This window comes from Cavia porcellus, unplaced genomic scaffold (genome assembly GCF_034190915.1).
Source record: "Cavia porcellus strain 051 isolate PalLab524CR breed Dunkin Hartley unplaced genomic scaffold, mCavPor4.1 scaffold_19, whole genome shotgun sequence".
Taxonomy (NCBI): domain Eukaryota; kingdom Metazoa; phylum Chordata; class Mammalia; order Rodentia; family Caviidae; genus Cavia; species Cavia porcellus.
The window spans coordinates 8,148,877-8,172,723 of record NW_026947502.1 but is presented as its reverse complement, the minus strand read 5'-3'; the positions used below and the strand labels follow the sequence as shown (position 1 = coordinate 8,172,723).

General features: G+C 40.8%; 1 protein-coding gene across 1 annotated transcript in view; it reads right to left on the bottom strand.

Moving 5' to 3' along the window:
• The window catches only part of LOC100726767 (protein SGT1 homolog), a 44,248-nt gene extending 22,553 nt beyond the window's left edge, over positions 1–21,695 (bottom strand). Inside the window, exons 1-3 of the mRNA XM_003473300.4 lie at positions 21,594–21,695; positions 21,226–21,423; positions 19,686–19,859 (exon numbers count right to left, since the gene is read on the bottom strand). Of these exons, the coding sequence (XP_003473348.1) occupies positions 19,686–19,859; positions 21,226–21,423; positions 21,594–21,695 (474 nt within the window). The remainder of the gene's footprint in view (positions 1–19,685; positions 19,860–21,225; positions 21,424–21,593) is intronic.
• Between the last annotated feature and the right edge of the window lie 2,152 nt (positions 21,696–23,847).

Genomic DNA, 23,847 nt, shown 5'->3' with positions numbered 1-23,847 from the left:
TTCTTCAAGGCAGAAAAACTGTATGAGGTCACTACTACTACTGCGGACCTGTGGAAGGAAAGACAATTCCATTAGGCAGTTTGAAAGTCCAAATTTGTTTTATGCTTCTGCTTCAAGGTCAGTTTGAAAGCAGCACTGTATCCTTCAGGTGCTGAGATACCATGAACTGACTGTTTACCCAGCACTGCTGAGTAGAACGCTGTATATAGCTGTGTGTTTAGGATGCCACAGACCTCTCCAATGACAGCATCCTTTTGTCCACGTGGCACTGACACCTGGTGACTCACGAATGCAGGTTTCCTGGATGAGGTTACCTGGAAGACATGAGGCAGGTGAGTGACACAATAAAAGTAAAATATCTTCACTGAACACTAGCTACATGCAGGGGCTTATGCAAAATGTCTAGCAGTTCCTGTTCGATACAACCATCACACCATGCCCACTGATTAAAATATTCTTATAATCCCCATTCTGTGTATGAGAAGACTGAGGCTTAGGGAAATTAACCAAGGGGCCATTCTTCCTTGAGTTCATGATCTTCCCAGCTGTACCCTATTGTAAATTTCATTCTAGCTTATGTTCAACATATCAAATGGGATTTAAATTAATGAGATTTTACTGAACTAGGGAACATTTCTCCCTTAATGTCTTCTCATCCATCCTGCTAATTGGTCTTATAATTTTAGGTTCAGCGGCTTTTACCCTTCTAAACTTAGAGAGATAAAGGTGGAAAAAGGGCACAGTACCTGAAATGCCTCTTTTGACCTTTCTCTTTAGCATCTTCCCTCAGAGCTAAATTCCCCTGTATTAGACAGGAAGAAATGGCAATCCCTTTAGACTCTGCAACTCGCAAGATTGTTCTTTCATTCTAAATCCCAGCATCCTTGTATCCATTGCTTGCAATGCATTTATTAATGACTAAGTAAACTGAAATTCTATTTTTGTCCCCTGATCAGATTTCCTAATATAACAGCATTTCTGAGCATCTACATATGTGGTTTTCCCTCTTGTAAAGTTAAGGGAAGGGAGCATTGTCGGCTCAGGTGATCCATGACCACTTCTTTAGCGGGAGGAATACTCTGCAGGTTTTCTTCACTTAGAAAGCAACGTAGGCATGCAGCCTTCTCATGTTCTCAGTCACTACTTGCTTAATTTCTCTCACACTCAGTATTTCTCCTCCTTGGGTTCCCGCCCACTCATGGTTTAATGCTGGCATCCTCTGCTAACATCCTAGAGAGAGGCTTTTGATGTTTTTATTCTTGCAGACTCTAGAGAAACACAGTGCTTTGGGAAGGAGCCTCAGCCAGGTTCATACAGGGCAACCGGGAGCCTCCTGGAGTTTAATGCAAGGCTGTAGGTGTTGCTTTTCAGATATTTTTGCCATTCTGGATTTCTCAGGGTATTTTATTCAAAGAGCCCCAATGGTGTGTTCTTTGGAAGTTTATTCTAAGGCCAAAAGAAAAGAAGGTAGAATGAGCCCACACACTGGGAGAAATTAAGCAGGACACACTGCAGTTCCTGTCCAGGCTCTTATACCTATGACATTTTCTTTTACCTTTTTGCAAAACTCCATCACATGAGAGAAAAGTGGATAATGACATCTTGATGCTAGTTTCTCAAAATCTGTTCATTTTTGCATGTCCTGAACTACTCCTGAGCTACACTTTGATGCTGTAGTGTGGAGGACCGCAAATTTGAAAAATGTTATTTATTGATCCTTAGACACCAGACATTTTGGCCAGGTGTTGTGTGCATATCGATTCCTTTAATTCTAATAGCAACTCTGCCTGTAGGTGATAGTACTCATGTCCTCATTTTTGCATACAGAGGGAGGCTTGGAAACATACTTAGCCTAAGTTCATGGCAGCATTAACTGGAGAAAGGACAGCAGAATACAGATCTCTGTAACTGTATCCCACCATGGGCTGGGGATTTAGCTCAGCGGCATAAGCACCTGCCTTGCAAGCAGGCGGTCGTGAGTTTGATTCCCGGTACCGATAAAAAAAAGAAAAAGACAAAAAAAAAAAAAAAAAAAAAACTGTATCCCACCCTGAAGCAAGCTGCTCTTTTTATTAACCTTCTGGGAGAAAATCACTGGGCTTCAGGAAGGAGACAGACCAAGTGGAAGCATTGTGGTCACCAGCAAAGGGAGGGAATATTTTGGTGTGGCTCAGGAAAACTGAGGCATCACACACCTTTCCTAATAAAGATGAGAACATATCCCATTGCCAGGCACTGCATATCCTGACAGAATCAGTTCTCCATGAATCGACACAATTTCAAACTCAAACACGGTGCACGGGACAAAAGCAAGTGGTAAGAAGATGTGACCCTTATGAAAAATTTAAAATGCACAAAATATTACATTGGATATGTATTAGCTATGGGCCCATCTACATCATCAAAATCAAGACCCTGGGGGGAGGGACACACTCCTGCTTTCTGACTGTGGTTTCTCACAAGGAGAGAATGCAGTGGGGAATGGTGTGGTGGGAGGTGGCGGGGGATTTTGAGTACTTTTCTGATATACTTCTCTCAAGTGGAAACTTTGAAAAAAATTATGAGAAACTGTGATGTTGTCAAGTCCAGATGATAAGCCAATAACTAAATCCCCCTGTTTTCTCATTCTGTGAACTGTGTTGTGTGTTAGGGTTACTTTGTAACAATTCTTTTACAAATATAAGTGGAAAAGGACATCAGAAGGGTTTTCAAAGACAAGGTGTGTGTGTGTATGTGTGTGTGTGTGTGTGTGTGTGTGTGTGTGTGTGTGTGTGGCCTACCCAGCCTCTAGCGTGCAATAGCATCTTTCACCACAATGTCTGGGATTTTGAGCAGGTGACAAATGGGAGGGGCAGGTGGCTGGAATTTCTCTGCATCCCAAACCGTCTTCAGTCCAAGTCTACGCCTCAGGTGCCAGCCAGGACTGCTCCCCAAGCAGAACTGCTAATGTTTCTCTCATCTCACTTTAAAAAGCAAAATTCTTATCACTCCTCTGGGCAGAAAATCAGCCACGAGTTTATTTCTCTTGCAGTCTAGGTGGCTCCTCTTCTACCTACTCTGATTCTGTCTGAAGTGCTGGGGCAACTCTGAGCTCTCCAGAGAGAGATGGAATCGCCTTTCAGAGCAAACTGGGCAGGGAGGCCTGTAGTTCTGGTCACTAAATCCTTGAAGTCCTCTCTGTCCTTTGGGAGGCTAACTGAGCCAGGAGCTCCACTCCAAAGTCTATCCTGATCTACAAGGGTCTCATGGCTGTTTGGGGCAGGACTTAGAGTAGTTACTCTGAGCAGTCTGTCCCCTCCTCCGCCTTTCCCCTTCTCTCTCACACTATTCTGTCTCCCTCTCTTCCCTTCTTCTCATTTTATGTTTCTCTTCGGCCCCTCATTTTCATCCTGTGCCCTTTTCTTTTCCTCCAGGCAGGCTCCAGGAGGTGGTCCATCCTGCAGTCCAGTTATTGGAGCTCATGAAAGTCCGTATCTATTATACACTGTAGTATTTCTGTTCTTGTCCATTGAAAACTCTATAAATTCACGGAAGCTTTGGCCCAAGTATTAAAAGAGGTACATTCAGGTCTTTGTTCAGGCTCGAATTCATTGCAGGGTCCTAATTAAGTAGGGCCAGTACTTGGTGTCCTGGCCAGGTATTATGAAGAGCTGTGTGTGTGTGTGTGTGTGTGTGTGGTACCTAAGCCCAACAGAGAGGGAAATAATAGACAGGTGCTGCTGTCTCTTCTCTGTCAGGTGGACACAGCCACTGGCAGAGCTCAGGGTGATTCCCATCAATATCTGTTGTCCTTGCATAGGGGCTGGGGATTTAGCTCAGTGGCATAAGCACCTGCTTTGCAAGCAGGTGATTGTGAGTTCGATCCTCGGTACCAATAAACACACACACACACACACACACACACACACACACACACACACACACACAGCTCCTACTTTCTTCCCCATGAAAGGATTCTGGCTAGGAATCCCTCAGAGGGGATCTTTTAGTTACATATGCATATTGCGGCAACATTTCTTTGTTTTTTTTTGACGAAAACAAGGGAGAATTGAGTTTATTGGTAGTATATGAGGACTGTTGGATCAATGAAGGGAAACACGTCTTCCTAATAAGTCTTTAAGTAATTCCTCTTTGCTCATTTCCAATTCACTAAGATTTATTCAAGTAATAATCTCTACAACTGGGTGAAAAACGAGGCAATAAATGCATAATGCAATTGATTAAATAAAAAACCAGCCATTTGTGGAGTGTGCAGCCCCAGAGCTGGAGGCCAGGGTGATTACTTAAGAAGCTGGGAGCTTTCTTTTTGCTGTTGGGAAGGCCCCCGTGGATTGCAGCGAGGAAAGTCAGTATCTCCAGTTCCCACAGGGGCCCTGGCAGTGGGCAATCACCCGGGAAACCCTGTTAGAGAGACCTAAGAGGCTTTGGATCCAGTAAATCAATTCTCCTGTTAGATACAGTGCATCTAACAGGAGATTCTGGGGAATCCCATGGGCTGAGGTGGAGGAGCTTCTGTTCACAAGCCTGAAAGTATGCCGTGGTGTAATTTGTTCTTGCCTCTCTGGATTTTGGATTCTCAATTTAAAAAATAGGTGGAGTGAAAAATACATATTTTCCTCTTAAACCTATGAACAGTTGTAGGACGAAACTTCCATGCCTAGACTCACCTAGTTGATGCATATTTTGGTTGCTTGGTTATTAATTCACTGTTGCTGGTACTTCCTGTCCCTCTGCCCTCAGCCAAGAGGTGATTGTAAGAGGAACACTCAGAAGACTCTGGAAAAACGGGAGTGGTGGCTGTGCACCAGACCCAGCTGAGAATGCCTCTAGAGAGAAGGTGAGCACAGGCTGAAACAGAGACACTTGGAGGGTTAAAACCTGGGCAATGTGACAGTTTGCAGAAGCTTTCTTGTGAGTTATATGGAACTTCTCTTTTCAGAGTTCATGTGATTTTGGCTTAACTTTGTATTTCTTACATCTTTGGCTGCCAGAATATATATCTTTATAATCAGAGGGTCCTGGGATTTGTGCAAATTACAATAATAGTGGAACCCAATATGATCCTGGAATCTTTTGGAATGGAAACGGTTTTGACCGTAAAGTGCTGTTTCTTTTTTATTTTTTCTTTCACCTGCTATGTAATTAGATGGCAAGAAATTCAACTCTAGCATGCAGAGGGAAATGGAACTCAGAGGAAGACGTGCAGAGGATAAGGCTTAGCTTCAGTTTAAAGGTGATAAAGAATCATTGGGAGAGTTGATGCTGATAGGATTCACCCAAAGCAAGATCAGGACAGATTCTTTAAGCAGTGTTCTGGCTGGTTTGGCTAACTTTGAAAATTAAAAATTAAAAATTTGGTGCTGTATGAATATCTATTCCTAGAGGTTTTGTTTTTATTATAGTTTATATATTATATTTTGTGGTAATTTTCATAGAGAGATGATAGGGTATAATGATTAACAGTTCAGGTTTTAAAAATTTTTAAAAAGAAAACAAGTAAAAACAGTTTCAAAACAGGTTACAGGGACATTATAATTAGTAATACATTGCATATTGTCTTCATAGTAGTTATTCAGAGTACAAGATATAGAAATAATGTCTTTTCCAAACAATATTCGTACAATCTTTTTTTTTCAATGAACTAAGAGAAATTAGGTATATAACCATCTTTAACTATTTCATGTATACATATTTTTTTTTCTTTTTCCCTTTCTATATTTCTCCTTTCCCCCATCACAGTTTGTCTTTTCTTTGGAAAAGTTTCTTCTCAATTCACAATATCAATGGTACACTTTGGATCTTATTTACTTGATTAGTTTCTCACACTAACGAGATAATGCAGTGTTTACACAAGTAGGTCTGATTTATTTCACTTATGAATAGGGTCTCAAGTTGCATCCATTTACTCATAAAAGCCTCCAATTTACCCTTATTTTTAGTTGAGTAGTACTTCATTGTATAAAAGTAAGTATTTTATTCCATTTTTTGGTTTGATGTGTATTTGGGTTGTTTGCAAGATTTAGCTATTACAAATTGTGCTGCTACAAACCATGTATTGTTGTAAGATGATTTTAACTCTTCTAGGAAAACCCCAGAAATGGAATAGCTGGTTCAAATGGAACCTCAGATCTAGTTTTTTTGCGGAATCTCCACACTGATTTCCACAGTAGCTGTACCAGTCTACACTCCCACCAACAGTGGAGAAGGCTTCCTTTTTCCCTACACCCTTGACAGCATTTGCCATTGGTTGATTTTTTGGTGACAGTCATTCTTGGTGGGGTGAGATGGAATCTCAGTGCTGTTTTAACTTGCATCTCTCAAATGACCAACGATGTTGAATATTTTTTCATGTAAGTATTTTTCATTTGTATGTCTTCATCTGAGAAGGTTGTATTCATCTCAGGTGCCCATTTTTGAACTGGGTCTTTGAATTTCAGTGGAGTTGCAATTGTGTTTAGTTTTATGTATATTCTAGATATCAGCCCTTTGTCAGGCAACTGGCTATAATTTTCCTTCTCTGTGGGTTGTCTTTTTACTCTGTTGGTGATTTCTTTTACTGTGAAAAAGCTTTTTAATAAGGTGAGATCCAATTTGTTGATTATTTGTAATATTTTCCTTTCGAAGTCTCTGCCTACACCTATGTCTGAGATTTCTACCTGTTTTCTCTTCCAGTAAATATAGTGTTTCTGTTTTGATATTTAGAGCTTTGATCCATCGTGATTTTAGTTTAGTGCATACTGACAGACTCAGATCTACTTTGAGTCTTTGGCATGTAGAAAGCCAGCTTTTCCAACAGCATTTATCAGGGAGACTCTTTCTTATAGTGAACATGTTTGGTTCCTTTGTCAAATAAGGTGACAGAGTAAATTAGTGTTGTTTCTGCATGTTTTATTCTGTTGCACTGATCCTCAGGTCTGTCTGTTTTTTCAGATACCATGCTGATTTTATCACAGCAGCTTTGTAGTACAGTTTAGGTCAAGAATTGTGATATCCCTGACTTGCTTTTGTTGCCTAAAATTGTTGCCTAGCTATTCTAGGCCTTTTCAGGTTCCAGATGAATTGTAGGGATTTTTTTTTTTTTTTTAGTTCTATGAGTTATGCTAATGGTACTTAGATCGGGATTGCATGAAATCTGTATAACAGTTTTGCAAATATGGCCATTTTCACTATGTTGGTCCTTGCTAGCCAAGAACAAGGGACATCTTTCCATTTTCTGATATCCTCTTCTATCTCCTTTTTTTAGGTTAATGTAATTTTCACTGTACAGATCTTTTACACCCTTTGTTAAATTGATCCCCAAGTGTTTCAGTTTTTAAGATGCTATTGTTAAGGTTGTGCTTTCCCCAGGTTCTCTTTTTGTGAGTTTGTTGCTTGTGTGCAGGGAGATGATATTGCCTTTTGAGTGTTGACTTTATATCCTGCTATACTACTGAATTTGCATATTAAATCTATAAGTTTTTTTGGTGGATTTTTTTGCGGTGTTCTATGTAGAACATCACATAATTTTCAAATAATGATAATTTAACTTCTTCCTTTCCTATCTTTATCTCTTTTTATTTTTCTCTTGTCTAATTGATCTAGATAACATTCTCAGAAGTATATTGAATAGGAATGGTGATAATGGACATCCTTGTTTTGTTCTTGATTTTAGAATAAAAGCTTTCAGATTTTGACCATCGAATAGGATGTTGAGTGTTGGTTTGTCATAAATGCCTTTTTAAAAATTGAGTTTAAGACCATCAATTCCAATTTTCTATAGGATTTTTTTTATCATGAATGGTGTTAGGTTTTGTAAAATACTTTTTCTGCATCTATTGAGATGATTATGTGATTTTTATTTTTCATTCTAGTAGTAAGTTTACATTTATTGATTTGCATATGTTGAACCTCCCTGCACCCCTGGAGTGAATCCTACATGGTCAGGATGTACAATCTTCTTGATGAGTTGTTGCATTCTGTTTGCCATTATCTTATTAAGAATTTTTGCATCAATATTCATTAGGAGACTGGCCTTTATTTTTCTGTTTTGGTTGAATTCTTCTCTGGTTTTGGGATCAGAAATGATTTTGGAAGTACTATTTCCCTTTCAATTTCTTTAAACAATTTCAGCATTAGTGGCATTAATGACATGAAATTTCTTATAGAATTCAACACTGAATCCATCAGGGCGTGGGCTTTTCTTTGTTGGCAAATTTTTAATTACAGTTTCAATTTAATTGGATTATTGATACTGGGTTATTTAAAATTTTTATATCTCCTTGATTCAGTTTTGGCAATTCATATGTGTCTAGGAATCTGTCCATTTCTTCTGTGTTTTCCATCTTGTTAGAATACAAGTTATCACAATAGGTATTGATGACCTCCTAGATTTTTGTGGGATCCACTGTGATTTCCCCTTTTCATTCCAAATTGCTTCAATTTGTGTTTTTCTTTCCTCTTTTTGATGAGGTTGGCTAATGGTTTATCAATTTTATTTATTCTTTCAGGGATCTTTGATTCATTGACTCTCTGTATTGTTTTCTTAGTCTCTATTGCATTAATTTTTACTCTTATCTTCATAATTTCCACCCTTGTACAAGCTGTGGGTTTAATTTGTTCTTTTTCTAGAAGTTTGAGGTTCAATATTAGTTTGTTTATTTGAGCTCATTCTGCTTTCCTGATGTGGGAGTTTATTGAGCAGTTTAGATTTTTAATGGGATAGCCCTGGGTTTATTTCTTAGCTTTGCTACATCTCATTTAGCTTTTAGTCTAGGAAAAATGTCCTAAATTCCCCATGCTTTAACCTTCTCAATCAGAAATGAGCATAAAAAATTCAACACCTAGATGAGATACTGTGAAAATATAGATAATAAAATTAAATAGTTTGCAACAGAAATTGACATATACTGTACAAGGACTCAGTGTGCGTGCACTGATTTTTATTATTTTCTATTCAAAGTTTATTCTAATGTTTAGGTGTGTGTTTTCTAGCAAAGTACTTTGAAATGCCCAATTCCTGCCACTAACTATGAAGAATGAATTTTATTAACACAACTGAGGCTACAAGGCTGGCCTGGTACCTATGATCACTGTGCAAATCTGAGTAAGTCTCCCAGCAATTGTTGGCTGGGAAACAATGTTCTTGATGGTTTATTTAGGAGTCAGGAATCAGTGACCACATAGTTCTCTTCTGGAGGAGCTTGAATTGCAGTGATGGGGACCTGATCCATGGCAGGAAATTCAAGTATAATTTGTTGAGTTAGAAGCAAAGTCATTTTGCAGGACTATGATGTTTTTTTCATCCTAGGGCACCTTCACACAAAAATGCACTTCTGGTCATTATTAAATTACTTATTTTGTTTTGAAACAGGGTGTCCAGGTTGGGCTTGAACTTGAGACCCTTGCACTTCAGTCTCTGTAAGTCCTGGCATTACAGGCTTGCACCACCGTGACTCCCTGCTAACTAAATGGAGTAAGACATACGAGGCGCTTCAAAACACTAAAGAGCTGATAGTCCCTTAATTCATCAGGATAGAGACAAAACGCCCAATTCTTCCCATTCCCCTGATCTGACAGGTGGCTCTCAAGTCCCTCTGCTGCTCCCTGCACTGTTTGCCCTGAGGGCAACACAGACCTGTGCCCAATGCAAGAAGAACCTGGTTCTTCCTCAGTCTTTGCATTAGTGCTTCCTGCACTGCTGCCTTTGCCCTGAGGGCAACACAGACCTGTGCCCAATGCAAGAAGAACCTGGTTCTTCCTCAGTCTTTGCATTAGGCACAGTATCTGTGTAGTGCTTTGCTAATGGTCTTCAGGGTTTGTTTAGTCCTCTGGGGCCATAATTAACACTACAGCTCTTCCTGGAGATGCCACAAACATTTTTTTTTTTTTTTTTTTTTTTGGGCCAAGCTATTTTTGTTAAGCATCTGAATTGTATACAGAGCTTTCCCTGGGGCGACTGAGCCAGTCGCAAACTTCCTGCCTCTGCCCGGAAGATGTGGGCGCCAGGGACAACAGGCCTCAGAAATGTACCCATCCCATATGGCTCTGCATCATGGTGGCTCCCGATGGTTCCACCCTGCTAAGGAGCCCACCTTCTCTGACACTATTCCAAAATCCTTGGCAAGGTCTGCAAAACACAGAAGGCCCATGTTTGCATGATCCATTTCTCTGTGTAAGCAGTGCTCCCTCACGCCTCTGGGGTCAATCTGAAGATAGCCCTGCCCTGCTCTATCTGCCCTGCAGCAGTGCATGGGTCAGTGCGAAGCTGACAAAGGCTTTGCATAGGCGATCCTGTTTCCTGCTGGTAATTTTATTAGGATAGAGTGGGCAAAGGGGTCAGCACTGAAAGGTCCTGTTTACTGATCCTAAAGGCTGTGGTTTATTGACCGTAAAGAGTCTGACGAGACTGAAGGTCTACAGGAGGCTGGGCCTAGTAATACAAGCCAAGGGAAGGGCAAAAACCAACCAGGACTGAGTCCACTGGGCCAAGCTGAGTCCCAGGGGGAGCCAGAGGCCTGAGTCCTGAAGTCTGAGGACAAGCAAAAAAGAAAAAGGTTGCAAGGTGAGGTCACAGAGCAGTCAGTGGAGACTGGAACAGGGTATCTCAGAGAAGCTTTGAGAGTTGGGGAAGAGCTCACTGGTGCTTACATGCTTTGGCTGTGGAGGGTGACAGCTCCTAGGGAAACGGTGGTGAACCTAAGGCGTGGGTGTTATTCTTTGAAGACAGAAGATGTTAATGTAGAGTTGTTTTTTTCTAAAACAAAACCTCAGTGTGCAGGTTTTATTGCTCCATTGGTATGCTAGTAAGTAAGAGGGTTTTGTTTTGCAGTTTGGCACTGCGTCTCTAAAAGGTTCACTATGACTGCACTCAGGGCTGTGACTTAGAAACTACATCGGAGCTGAGAGGTGCCTACAGTCAAGGCTCCCAGCAGTGGCACCAAGAGCTGAGAGTCACTGTCCTCAAAGCCAGGAGCCTCTGACCTCAAGAAAGCGGCACTTTTTCTATTGGATATGTCCACTGTCATGGATCAAAAAGAATCCCCAGCTGATCGATTTATAACAATCCATGTGTACCAGTGCCTGAACCAGGACTTGTCACCTAGTATGTGCACAGTAAATATTTGCCTGTGACTGAATAAGTACCTGATACAAAAATACCCAATTTATATAGCTGAGTGTGGTGGAACACACATATGATTTCACACTGATAAGGCCGAGGCAGGAGGATAATGAATTTAAGCTCAACCTAACAATTTAACCTGTCTCAAAAAAAAAAAAAAATTAAGAGATGAGAGCCTGCTCACAACAAAGCCCCTGTATGGATCCGCAGTACAGTAAGGAAGGGATTCAGTGTATGGCGGCAGGGTTTCAGAGTCCCAAATATTAACACTCACCAAGATGTGTTCCAAGTAAAAACACAAAAGATAGAGTCTCAGGTCTACTTTTTATCACTCTATGGTTTGATGGTTTCTCAAGTAGGAGTTCAGACTGTGATTTCGAATCCTAATTATCTCTGGTAAAGCTGGGCTTATCAACAAAGCATTTGCAGAATGGATTATTCAGGTATAAATGTTTTTAACTTGTAGATCAAAGTTTCCAGCCTGTTGTAGATGAAATATTTCCCAGAAACTATTGCATTGCCATTTTGACCTCAGCATTCCTGTCACCAAGGAAATTTACCAGTGTTTCTCAAGGTATGAATTCATTTCCCTCGCAATCTTGAGAATTCCCCGGATGCTGGGAAGTCTATCAGAAAGACCAAATTGAAAGGCAGTGTGGTAACTAAATGTTCCCTCCAACGAGATAGCCATGGAAGGATACAGTTTCCCTCCTGGCGGGCACAGTATGTAGGAGTTGGGGTTGAGGTCTAGGAGGGTCCAGTGGTTCAGAAATCAGAAAAGGGGAAGTGTTTGAGTAAGTTTCTTGAGGGATCAGTAATGCCATGCTAGGTAGATAGAATTGCCATATAGAAAAGAGCTATTGCCTTGCCATTCTCAAAATAGCTTTCTGTGAGTTCAGATTTTCTCCTGGCCACTTTGGCTTCTTTTCAGTAGCACAGCCATCATTCACCAGCAGAGGAATGTGACACATGTGAGATCTGGTTCCTCCTTTGATTCTTTGATCAGGGTCAGTGACTTCCTTTTATTAAACACTGTGAGGACAGCGACGAGCTTGGGTTCATTAGGAATGGTCTGGTCTGTGTTATCTCCAGCGTAGAAACCAGGCATCACCATCAATGTTTGTATTGATTTCTTCCTTAAAAAGATGATGATGGTGATTTCCAAAACAGATGTGGAAATGTAAATTTTGATATAATAAAATAAAGCTCAAGTTTATGATTTATTTTGTTGTTCCATAATAACTTTTCCTCGGAATTGAGGAAGAGTGATTTAGAGAGGAGAAAGGACTGAGCAGCCCGTCTGCTGCCACTACCACATGGAGAGCTGTATGTGCCCTTGCTGCATAGAAATCGCCACCACCTTTGGATGAGGAGAAAGATGTCTGATGGCAACAAAGTAGCATTTGTGCAGTAGAATGCTAGCCATCTTTTTGTTCGAGAACTTTGCCTGCCCAGCCCTTCTGCCTCAGTTTCTCTCTCCTGACAGGAAGAAGTCGCGGATCACAGGAACACTGAAGTTCATCACATACCTTGAGGTCTTAGAAACAAAGTACATGTGAAATTAGGATATTATTAGAAGGTACAGCTCTCACAAAGAAAGCGCTTTCTCACTTGCTTCACAGGTGCGCTGAGGTGAAGAGCAGCAGCGAAGCCCTGCTGACCCAGCATGGCCCAAAGCAGGCCTCCACTCCGAGCCTAGCTTGCCCTCGTTCCCCTCCATCCTGCCCTCCCCCTCCCTATATTGCTCTGATTTCCTGCCCTTATCGTCAGACTCTCAGAATTCAGATTGCCTGATTTTCTACCATCCTCATTGAAGAGCAGCCTTAACATGCTTTTCTGGTCAGCTATCAGATACAACCTCCTAATAACTATTTTGCTCCAGTGATCTCTTTAACCTGAGCTGAACTGGCTTCCTGGAGAAGCTGCTAAAGAAGAGGCAGGCAGTTTGTTCCACGTGTTGAAATGGACATTATAGTTTCTGTCTTCTCAGAATCAATTTTCTTAGCAAAAGCTATTCCTCTCCACGTTCTTAACATAAAGATCATACGGATCAGGAAAAGTCAGTTTTCATTTCCAGTTTGAGAGTTAAACAGATGTTCTAGCCAATGAGACTGTCCCATTCCCTGGCCACGGTGACGGGTTTTGACATGGTTTAGCTAAGAATAGTCAGAGAAGCTGACCTTTTCTGGGGGCTGCTGTGCTGTGGAAATGTGAGGCTGGCTTCACTGCTGACTATCGTCACCATTTGATGGGGTGAAAGTGAATGAAGCTCTTACAGAGATCACGTGGAGCTGAGACACGGAGTGTTGGCAATTTTCCTCTTCCAAGAAGGGCTGAAGTTCAGTCTAGCTCTTAGGTCTAACAGTGGTTTCTTAGACCCTGGCTTTTTCTTGTACCTGCATTTGTAAAGTTCAGCTTCCTTCTCCAGCTGGATGATTCTTCATCTGCTTCAACCCCTATAATCAGTGGAAGGAAGTCCTAATGTCCCCACCTTTTGAACCAATCCACACCACAGAGATCACTGCCCAGTGGGGGAGAAGTTGAGGACCTGGTGTCAGACTCTACCAGGGAGGTTCAGGAGGGTGCGCTCTAGCAAGCTGCCCAGGCCTGGGAAGCCCGGAAGGTTTTATTCCAGCTTTAATCTTTGCTTCCCCTTCAGTATCTTCTTGTGTCTCTTGCTTAGGTGAAAACCACCTTCTTGGCAAAGATTCTAACCCACCCCCACTTAATTTTATGTAAACTTTACACCAAAGTATCAATGACTAGCTAAAGAGTCATAGTTAACTTTCAAAAGATATTTTATCTTACACTAAAATAAGATTCATTAACTTACTGCAGTACTTATTACACTCACACACGCACGCACACACACACACACAGACACGCAGGCACATAATAGTTAAGGAAAGGTGGAGTTACTACTACTGGAGGTCTTTGGTAATCTTTAATTCCTTACCTGCAAAGCAGCAAATGAACCTGTATTGTAGCTTTGTTCTTTTACTTAATCTCAAAATTTCTATGAGGTAAGTGTTCTTAGTCCCATTTTACAGATGATGGAAGTAATTATGGGTCATAAATTACTTTTATTAAGGTAATGCAGCTAAGTTCTTGAACCTGGATTTATTTTAGATTTATGCTCCTGACCAACATGGGCCAATACTGAGACATTTAGTTTTCCTCCCAGAAATGGATATTCAAGGCTGTTTTATGATTTGGGTAATCTTGATACTTCTTTCAGTTTGATGCTTTTAGAAATACAGAATCAAAGAACTGAATTTTCATCAAAGGCACACTTGGATAGTATAAGTTTTGATGGTAGAAACTAAGAAATGTGAATGTAAAAAATTACTAAAAATGTTTTTAAAAGATGAATCTCAAAGCCATGTCTTAAAACATATTTTACCTTATGTTTTGAGCATGCTACTTGTAAATACTATAGATATTCTTACACATTTCACTTTTACTTGCACCTAAAATTGTTACTATGAGCTATGTCTTGTCCACCATTGTATGTAAAATATGTTCATCCAATCCTTCAAAGCTAAATGTTAATAAGGACTTGTGCCTTGAAGCAGATAGAATGTCAGTAATGTTCACTATTCTTTCTGTTAAGTAAAATAAAATTCCTGGGCATTTGTAATAAAATAAGCATAAGGATAGAGAGGGCAATAGGCCAACTAAAGTCTTAACAAATGGTTCTAGAGCAACTGGACATCCATAAACAGAAAATAAAATTACATTGACCTAAGTGTCTTACTTTTATTTTTTATATACTACTACATAGAATACATAATAATTATATTCATTTTTGAGAATTAATTCATATACATATTATGCACAACTTTACCAGTAACTCAAAATGGCCTACTAACTTAACTATAATATATAAAAATGCAGCTTTTAGAAGAAAAAAAAAGAGTGAAAATGTAATACTATCCAGGGCTGTGTAACCAGGTTATGCAGTTTGACCTTACAAATATAGTCTGTGAAAGGAAAATTGGGATAATTTGGAATTCATTAAAACTCATTTTTTAAAGACTTCATTTTAAAAGGATGAGAGAGGACTGGGGATGTATCTCAGTGGCATAAGTGCCTGCCTGGCAGAGGCAAGGTCATGACTTTGATCCCTGGTACCAAATAAATAAGTGGATGAGAGAAAATTGCAGACCAGAAAGATGAATTGCACACCTTGTAACAAAGAGCTAGTCTTTAGAACATATAAAACTTCTCAAACTCAGTAGTATAAAAGCAAACAACCTAATTAGAACATATGAAAAAGATATGATGAGACTTTTCTCTATAGTGTTTACAGATGTAAATAAGCCCTTGATATTTAACATCACTCAACATTAGGAATGTGAAAAGTAAAACCACATTAAAATACCATTAAACACTTATCAGAATGAAAAATAGAGCCAATCCAAGACGTTGATGAAGAGAGGGAGAAACCAGATCACCCATCCATCACTCACGGAACATGAAATGGTTCAGCGACTCTGAAAAATACTATGAAATTAAAAACAAGACTAAAAAAAAAAAAAAAAAAACCCATGCATGAGATGCTCCCAAGACCCCTCCTGGGTGTTATCTGAGAAAAGCAAAACTTTATAGTCCCACAAAACCTGACACTGATGTTGATGGCAACAGCTTTGTTCATAATCACTCCAAACTGGGAGCAACACAGACTACCAAGGGTAAACGGCTGAGCAAACACACTGTGGCACCATCGTTTAGGAAAAAAGCTTCATCTGCTCACCACTGCATCTCCAGAGCAAGCACTGTACTGGCCACATAACAGACCCCATGCATGTATTTGTGCAATACACAAAGAATATTTTCATATTACCGTTAACCAAGATGTTTAAGAAACCACAGAGGCAATTTCACTGGTGTTTGCTCTCTGCAATTCAAGTTATGTGTAGTCAGCCACAGTCTACAAAAATTACTTGGAAAATTCTAGAAATAGTTGTTAAAATTTAAATAAATACCATTTCATTAGAAATGGTACTCTAATCATTACTGGTAAACTCTTGCTGTGCCTGATTTACAAATTAAATATTAATGCATGCATGAGTGGAGAACATCATATTTATGACTCAGTACCATCCGGCACTTAGGCATCTGCTAGGAGTCCTGGAATGAATCTCTTAATAAAGGGGTGCTGCAGGTTAGCCACGCCACAGAATACTACTCAGTTATGTAAAGGAACTAATTATTAGTGCACAGAGCAAAATGTGTGAATCTGTAAAGCAACTTAACGCGGAGTGAAAAACACTGATCCTGAAAGTCACAACTAGATGTTGTAAGTTGTGTAGCATTCTCAGGATGACAAAATTTAGAAAATACAGAACAGATGAGTGACTGCCAAAGGTTGAGAAGGAGTTAGGTCCAGGAAAGAAGTAACCTGTATCTATAAAAGTGTGCATGTGAGATCACTGATGGTGGGAAGGTTTTGTAGTGTGATTTATAACTATTCAGTGCCATGGTCCTGATAATATGCTACAGTTTTGAAAGATGTCATCATTGGGCTTATTGGCCAATGAATATAGAGGTCCTTTTCATAGTGTTTCTTAAATGATTATGGATTAGAAATAGTTTGTTTTCCAAGTCCCAGCATTACTTGGGCACTGTAAGAAATGTAGAATGAGCCTGTCCCAGACCTTCTGCGTTTTAATAAGCCCCTAAGATCATTTACAGGTGTATCCAGCGGTTTAAGTCATAGCTAGTAAATGTGGCAGAGGCCGAGCATGGGAACAGTGACCAGCACACAGGAACTGATGCTTTTATTCCTTTCTCAGCTATTGAGTCCATTATTGAGCTGACACATAGAGCGTGGACTCTGTGCTTTAGGTGCCTAGTTGCATCTGAGGGGTCATGCCGTGGAGAGGGGCCTGGGAAGTTCCCCATCTGATGTCTCAGTCTCCTTACCTCTAAAGGGGAAGAAGGAAAGAAAGACTATTTTTACCCTGGAGCAGAATCATAATTCTACTCACCTCAGAGTTTATCTGAGTGCTGGCGTTTTGCTCTCTCTTCTGCTGCACAACTGCTCAGTAATGGCTCTCACTGAACGCTCTGTTTAACGTGCAGCTCACCATCCCTTTACATGTGCGATGGAAGAAAGAAATGCTGCCAATTAAATGGCGACTGACACGGCATCCTTGACATTTGGATATCTGTCTGCATCTTAATTAAATGCTGAAATTAGCTAACTTTTCGTCCCAGGGCATGGACCCTGGATCTGTGTCCCCTACTATATCTTATATATACTTTAGATTTACTTGGCAACATTATTATCCTGCATGGTTTTTGTACATGGATAAAAAGTAAATAATCTATTCCTAACACTTGAAATTCCAAACCAAGGTGCATTTTAGAATATGTTCTCTGCTAGGAGTAACTGAGAGAGCGCAACGTTAAGAATCAGCACAGGCTAGAAGCCGTAAGTGTGGGGCTGTGACAGTGGCTTTCCGATGACATGCAACAAGCCTGCGTGCAAGGGTGGCCTCATGAATGTTGAAAAACTACAGATTTAGCCTCTGCTTCCTCCCCTCTCCTCAACCCTGAGTCTCCTTGTGGCTAAAAGAATATTTTTCTGCTGCCTTCAGTACTTTTTTCTAAGTCTTGACCCATACTCTGCAAATTTAAAGCTTTGGTTTCCGATGTTTCACTATGCCCCGATGAGGAGAATTCTAGGACAAGTTCAGCCTGGCTTGGCCAGCAGAGATTAAGAAGCAATACACATTCCAAACTGTATGTGCAGGTTATAGATACTAAAGAGGAAGAAAAGTTGTGTTTTGGAAAAGATGAAATGTAACAGTAAAATGTACATTGTTTCAAAGAAAAAAGGTGCGTAAAGTGATTTGCTTGTAAAATAATCACTTGAATTCTCTTGCAAGTGAGAACTCACTGTCTAGTGCTCCATGATTTAGTGTTTACCGACCCCAATACCTGGGTACTTATTAGAAATGCAGGATCTGAGTTCTTACCTTAGATTACTGAATTAGAACCTACAATTTTAAGAAGATCTCCAATTAATTGTCTAGCACATCCAAATTTCAAAACTAGTCTTCACTGTATCACAGGTAGTTTCTCGCCTGGCCCACTTTAAGAGGACTTCCCTGTGTCAGTAGGCATGTAGCCCTTCTGCACTCCTGTCCTGCTCAGTGGGTCACAGTGGAAATCTTGCTGCAAGGTCTCCTGACATTTGTTACAGGCACTAGGAGCTGGGATTACCTTTATCCCCTGCACCTATCCCACCACACTTGATGCAAGCACACCAGAAGCACGGCCTTAGGAGAAACTCACAACTACTTTGTCTCCTACAAGGTACAACAAAGCCCACTGGCGGGCAGATTCTCAAGTAGGTGCCTGCATGTGCACTTTCTCTTACCAGTATCTAAAAACCTGTTCTGCAGGGAAATCTTACTGACTGTCTCTTCCTGTTTTCACTTCTTAAAATTCAACAATGGACTTGCTATTTCAAAACTGAAATCTGGGAAGACACTCTAAGCAGCAGCCATGAAATGCCTGCAGCTTCCAGCCAGAAATATTGTCTTTACCTTATTTAGCATCTTACGTTGGAGACTCACCCTCTGCCTGAGATCATCCAGCCCCCCAAAGCCAGAGTTCAGCTATGTCCATAGGATCAGGAGACTCTAAACTACCCCCTGCAGATAGTGGCAGGCAACCCACTAAAAAAATGTCTCACTCACATGCTGCTGCAGCCTAAGTAGGGACGTTTGAATCTGTGCCCCAAGCACTGTGTTTGCGGCAAAGAAACAGCTTCTGTGTTTGCCTATGAAGTTAGCCATGTTTCCAGGCTGAAACACTGAGCTGAAACACCGAGCTGTGGGTCTGATGATCCTATTTCTACCATTATCACTTTGTACCTTCACCTGGTGCCACTGGCGTCAGCTCACCTCTGACCCTTTCCAGAGTCCTCATTTCTTGGTCTTTCATTCCCGCTTCACTCCTGGGTCGTCTTCACTTCAGTGCCTCTTGGCTGCGTTGCATTTGCTCAGCAGAGACCGAGGCAGGCTGGGCCCTGTGGCCCAGGAGCTGGTGGTTCAGCAGGGGTGATAGATGATCCAGGTAGAATTCATGAGAAAACGCAGGCAGCAGCGGATAAACCCAGGAGTACTAGTCACAGGTCACAGGAGCACTAGTACGTGCTTATATTACTGGGTTTTGTTGGATCAATGAACAGAACTGTTTGCAGTCTCACTGTTTGAATGTCCACTTTATATGCTTTAATTTTGTAACTTGAACAGCTATCTCTAAGATAACAATATGTAATCTATTAACTAGTGATTTCCTACTGTTTATTTTTTCTGAAATTCTGTGTAACTTGTACCCTTTTTCTGTTTTTTTTTCCTACTTAAATTAAAAACACACACACACACACACACACACACACACACACACACACACACACACAAGAGTCCAAACAGTTTGATTGGGAATTGGGAAGTTTCTAAAAGAACACTTGGTGAACTTTTGGCTTGATGTGGCCTGTACTTTCTCAAATGCACAGACTCTTAGAGAATTAGCATTTTTGGTGAGCAGTTCTGAACTCCCTGCCTCCTACATTCCAGACACCAGAAGCCTTCCCTGTAGTCATCTGCATGGCAGGGAAGCCTTCCCCAGGAAATGACTGGAGCTGAGAAGTGGTGATGAGGCTGGGCCTGAGAGGATGCTGGTAGGGGGAGGGATGGCTTTCACAGCTACTCTTGAAGTTGCCATTAGCTGCATCTGAGAGCCTCTGAAACACAATTGACACATATGTATAGTGGTTCCCCTGGGATTCTGTAACAAACTACCACAAACTGAGTGACTTAAATATCAGAAATGTGTTTTCTTGCCATTGTGGAGGTTTGAAGTCCAAAATCTTGCTCATTGTCCTAGCCCCAGGTGTCACTGTTAGCATTCCAGTCTCTACCTCTGTCATCCCTCCATCCTGCCCTGCATGTCCTTGACACTGTGTGGCCCTCTCCTTTCTTCGTGTCTGTCTGTGTGCCTCATTTCTTTCTGTAAGGACACTAGACAGACGGGGCTAAGGATCCACCTTCCTCCCAGGTGACCTCATCTTATACTTGTAAAGACCTTCTTTCCAAACAAGGCCGTGTTCATCAGGTCTTCTTTTGTGGGGATGTAATTCCTCTGCTACAAAGATCTGCTTAGAGCTGCTGAATTGGTGCTTCCAGTAAGAGGTCAGAGATGAAGTCAGTATTAGGCACATAATTCATGCTAAAGAGACCAAGGAGAAAATGTTAGGAGAATTCAAAGAAGCCTGTCCTGTTTTTCCCCAGCTGTGGCTCATCAGATTGGTCATTTGATGTTCTACATGTCCCACTGATATCACAGCTTAAGAAAAATGTGAACAATAGCTCTTTTTAAATATATATTAGAGAGTATCATGAACATAACTATAATGACCTGACTATCTGGTACACTGTAAATATTCTAGACCTTGGGTACCTATGGTGGCCCTAGACACCAATATCTTTCACTGGGCTTTGTTTCCTCATTTGATACAAGGTGTACTAGATAGCCTCCAGAAGGTAGACTGCTTAGAGATGGGGGGAATCCTAAAATGATCAACAAGAGGGGCACCTCGTGGCTTTCGTTTGTATGTTTTGGAGCCAAAAGAGAAACCAAAAGAAGATACTGTTCAGAGAGTACCAGGTATTCCACAAAACTCTTTCACTTCTCCCAGCTGATTCCAATGCTCATACTTGTCATATAGTCCGTACTGTACTAGGAGAAATGAGAAGATGGTGTTATTCCAGAACGTAGCCCTGTGAATGTAAAACCACCCACCAATGTCAAAGCCGCGTTGCCTTTCCGGCACCTCCTTCACTTATGCTCTAGGGGAACAAGAGCATGATTTGGATTGTGAGATGAGAAAGGTAGAACATCAGTGACTCAACGTTAAAAAGTTTAGCCAACAACTCTTTCTGAAATAAATTAACAAAATAAAAAGTATTCCATATTTTATGAGATGAATGGAAGGAAAAGGAATTGTAGTAATGGGATTGTTGCAATGTTATAGCCCAGCATAGCTTTCAAGTTACTAGCGTCTCGCCTGTGATTCAATGACGCCATAAAACTTTTTCAGCTCCCTTCACCAGGCAGGAGTGGCAGAAGGAGAAGCACATTCCACTTTGCTCTGATGCAGTGATGGTGAAACCGTGGAATGCATGCTGCGGCCAGCTGCTTGCTATCACAGAAAGCTCTAAAAGGTTCACCACCACTGCTCCAGCCAGACAGCCGTAAACACAAAGTGCCTCCAAGATGGTGACCTGAAGGAAGATGGACTTGCAGAACTGAAGGACAAAGGCGCAGGTTATGGGAGAGATGGAATCGGATGGAAAAGAAATCTTTGAACTCTGGGTTCTGGAGCTGTTACTCCAAGATGCACTATATTCGAAGGTCTAAAACTTTAAGTGCTGCTACGACATCATCAGTAAACCTTGCAGAGGCCCTAAGGTCTAACCTTGTAATTTCCTTTGTTCTCATCGTATGTGTCACCCACCCACTGAGCTTCCCTGTCAGCCTTGCTGGAAGCATCCATTTGGTCCTCAGCCTTCTTGTCCATCTGGAAAGCTAGTCAATCAAGAAATCACATCCTCCTGCAGGAGCCCAGGACACACCTGATCCTGTTACCACCAGAGTCCTGCTGGTTCCCTGCACTCCTGACTACACAGTGTGTCTGCCCCTTCATGGAGCGTGGTGTCCTCCTTCCCTGGGCTGCTGAGTGTATATGATCATTCATCTCATCTGTCTGGTTTCACCACACCCAGGCCTCCAAAGCAGTGCTCTTCCAACTCATCACTGGATTAAAGAAGAGGTAAACACAATATGCTTTCACTTTAGGGGAAGAGAATGAGTTCCAGAGAGAGGAAAGAACCACTCTACCAAGATTTTCACAATGATGACAATGGTAGTGTAAAATGTTTAGTGAGCATCCTTAGTGCATTCAGCATTTGCTGTGCATGTGTTATCTGACTTCATCTTCAAAATAACCCCGATAGACCCTCCATCGTTATTATTAACGTTATACTTGTGGGGAAATCAGGCACAGTGAAGTCCTGTGTGAAGACTGCACAGCTGGTGCATTGCTAGAATTCAAGCCCATGGCCTGGGAATGACTTACCTGTACTCTTGACACTGTGTTAAACCCTTATGAGGTTGTCATTCGGAAGCTCTACTATTCTCATTCTACAAATTTTGACTCAGAATGTTTCAATACCTTTTTCCAGGTTAAAATGATACTGAGCCAGGGAGTTTAATTTAAGCTCTCTTATGGATTTTGGTTAACTGTTTGTTTTTGTTTTTGTTTTAATATTACCAAGATAACTGATTGCATGAAGTGAATGGGAAAAAGGGTCAAAATGCCATTACAGGACTCTGGTAGGTGTCCTAAGATCTAATTTTTGCTTGGCTTTTCATGCCTGTGTTTTGTGACAATATTTTCTACAGCAATAACTATGATTTCAGATATACTGCTAAATGTTTTATGAGAGGTATCATTCCCATCTTGCAGATAGAGAAATGGCTACCACAATCTCCTTACCAAATTTGGCACACATCATTTTAGGTTGCCAGGTGTAGTTGCTAAGGAAAACTCTGGTCTGCATCCAGAATATGATATTTACCAGTGAGTGTAGTCTTGCAGTTGTATTTAACTTGTCTGAAACTCAGGTTTTAAAGATACAGGCAGTTATAATAGTAGCTATCTGATAGGATAGTTGGGAGGATTCTCTGAGAAGCTTGTTGCAAGCCTTTAAATATGTATTTGATAGGAGACAGCCATTATTACTAACTCTACACACGCATGTGGAACCTTAAGGATCAGCTATTCCAACTTTATTTTCTAGTTCTGAGTGAGAAAGAAGCTGGGTTAAAGTCATGCAACAAGTAGGTGCTTAAATTAAGGGTGTAACATGTTGATCTTGGGCATGGTAAATATTTTTACATTAGTGCATATTTTTCTCCTTTTAAGGTGTGTGTGTGTGTGTGTGTGTGTGTGTGTGTGTGTGCAAAGAAATGAGAGATCCAGTCTAGTGTCTTAGTTGCCTTCTAATCAGAAAATATGAATTTTGTTATCAAAAGGCTAATTTGGGTCTTCAAAGAAGAATTAGTAGAGACTAGGAAATTACCGACACCAAGAAGAATTCATGAACTTAAAATTAGAACCTCAATTTTTTTTTTAGTTTAAGCTGTTTTTCCAGCTAGATACCTATTAAGGGCCATAGAGACCATTACCAGTGTCACTAATAATTAAAGTATGTGAATTCAGAATAAAATATACTGATTTAACGGTAAATATTTACTTAGAAAAAGTTTGTTTTGTTTTTCTGACTTAATTCTTGGTCATGAAGATGCATGCCCCTCCTCCGTGGTGGTCCTATTAACTGTGCTCCCTTTAATTTTCTTCCATGTACTTACAGCCTATAAAAGACTCATGGCTATTATAAAGCATGATAGCCATGGTGGGTGGGTCTCATTGTCTCCCAAGCAATATGTCGTTATAGGAAAACTAAACTCCAAAGCAAATCTGTCAGCAATCTAATCCAAGTGCTATAGATACAAGTACCTTCCAAAGAACCAATGATTTCATGGCCACAGAATTTGCCTGGTGTGTTTGATGACCTACATAAGAGCAGGAGACATTTCGGGAAGGAAAGGCAATTGAAATTACTCAGTCCAACCTTCCAACCACCACACACATTGGTCCTTCTCTATCT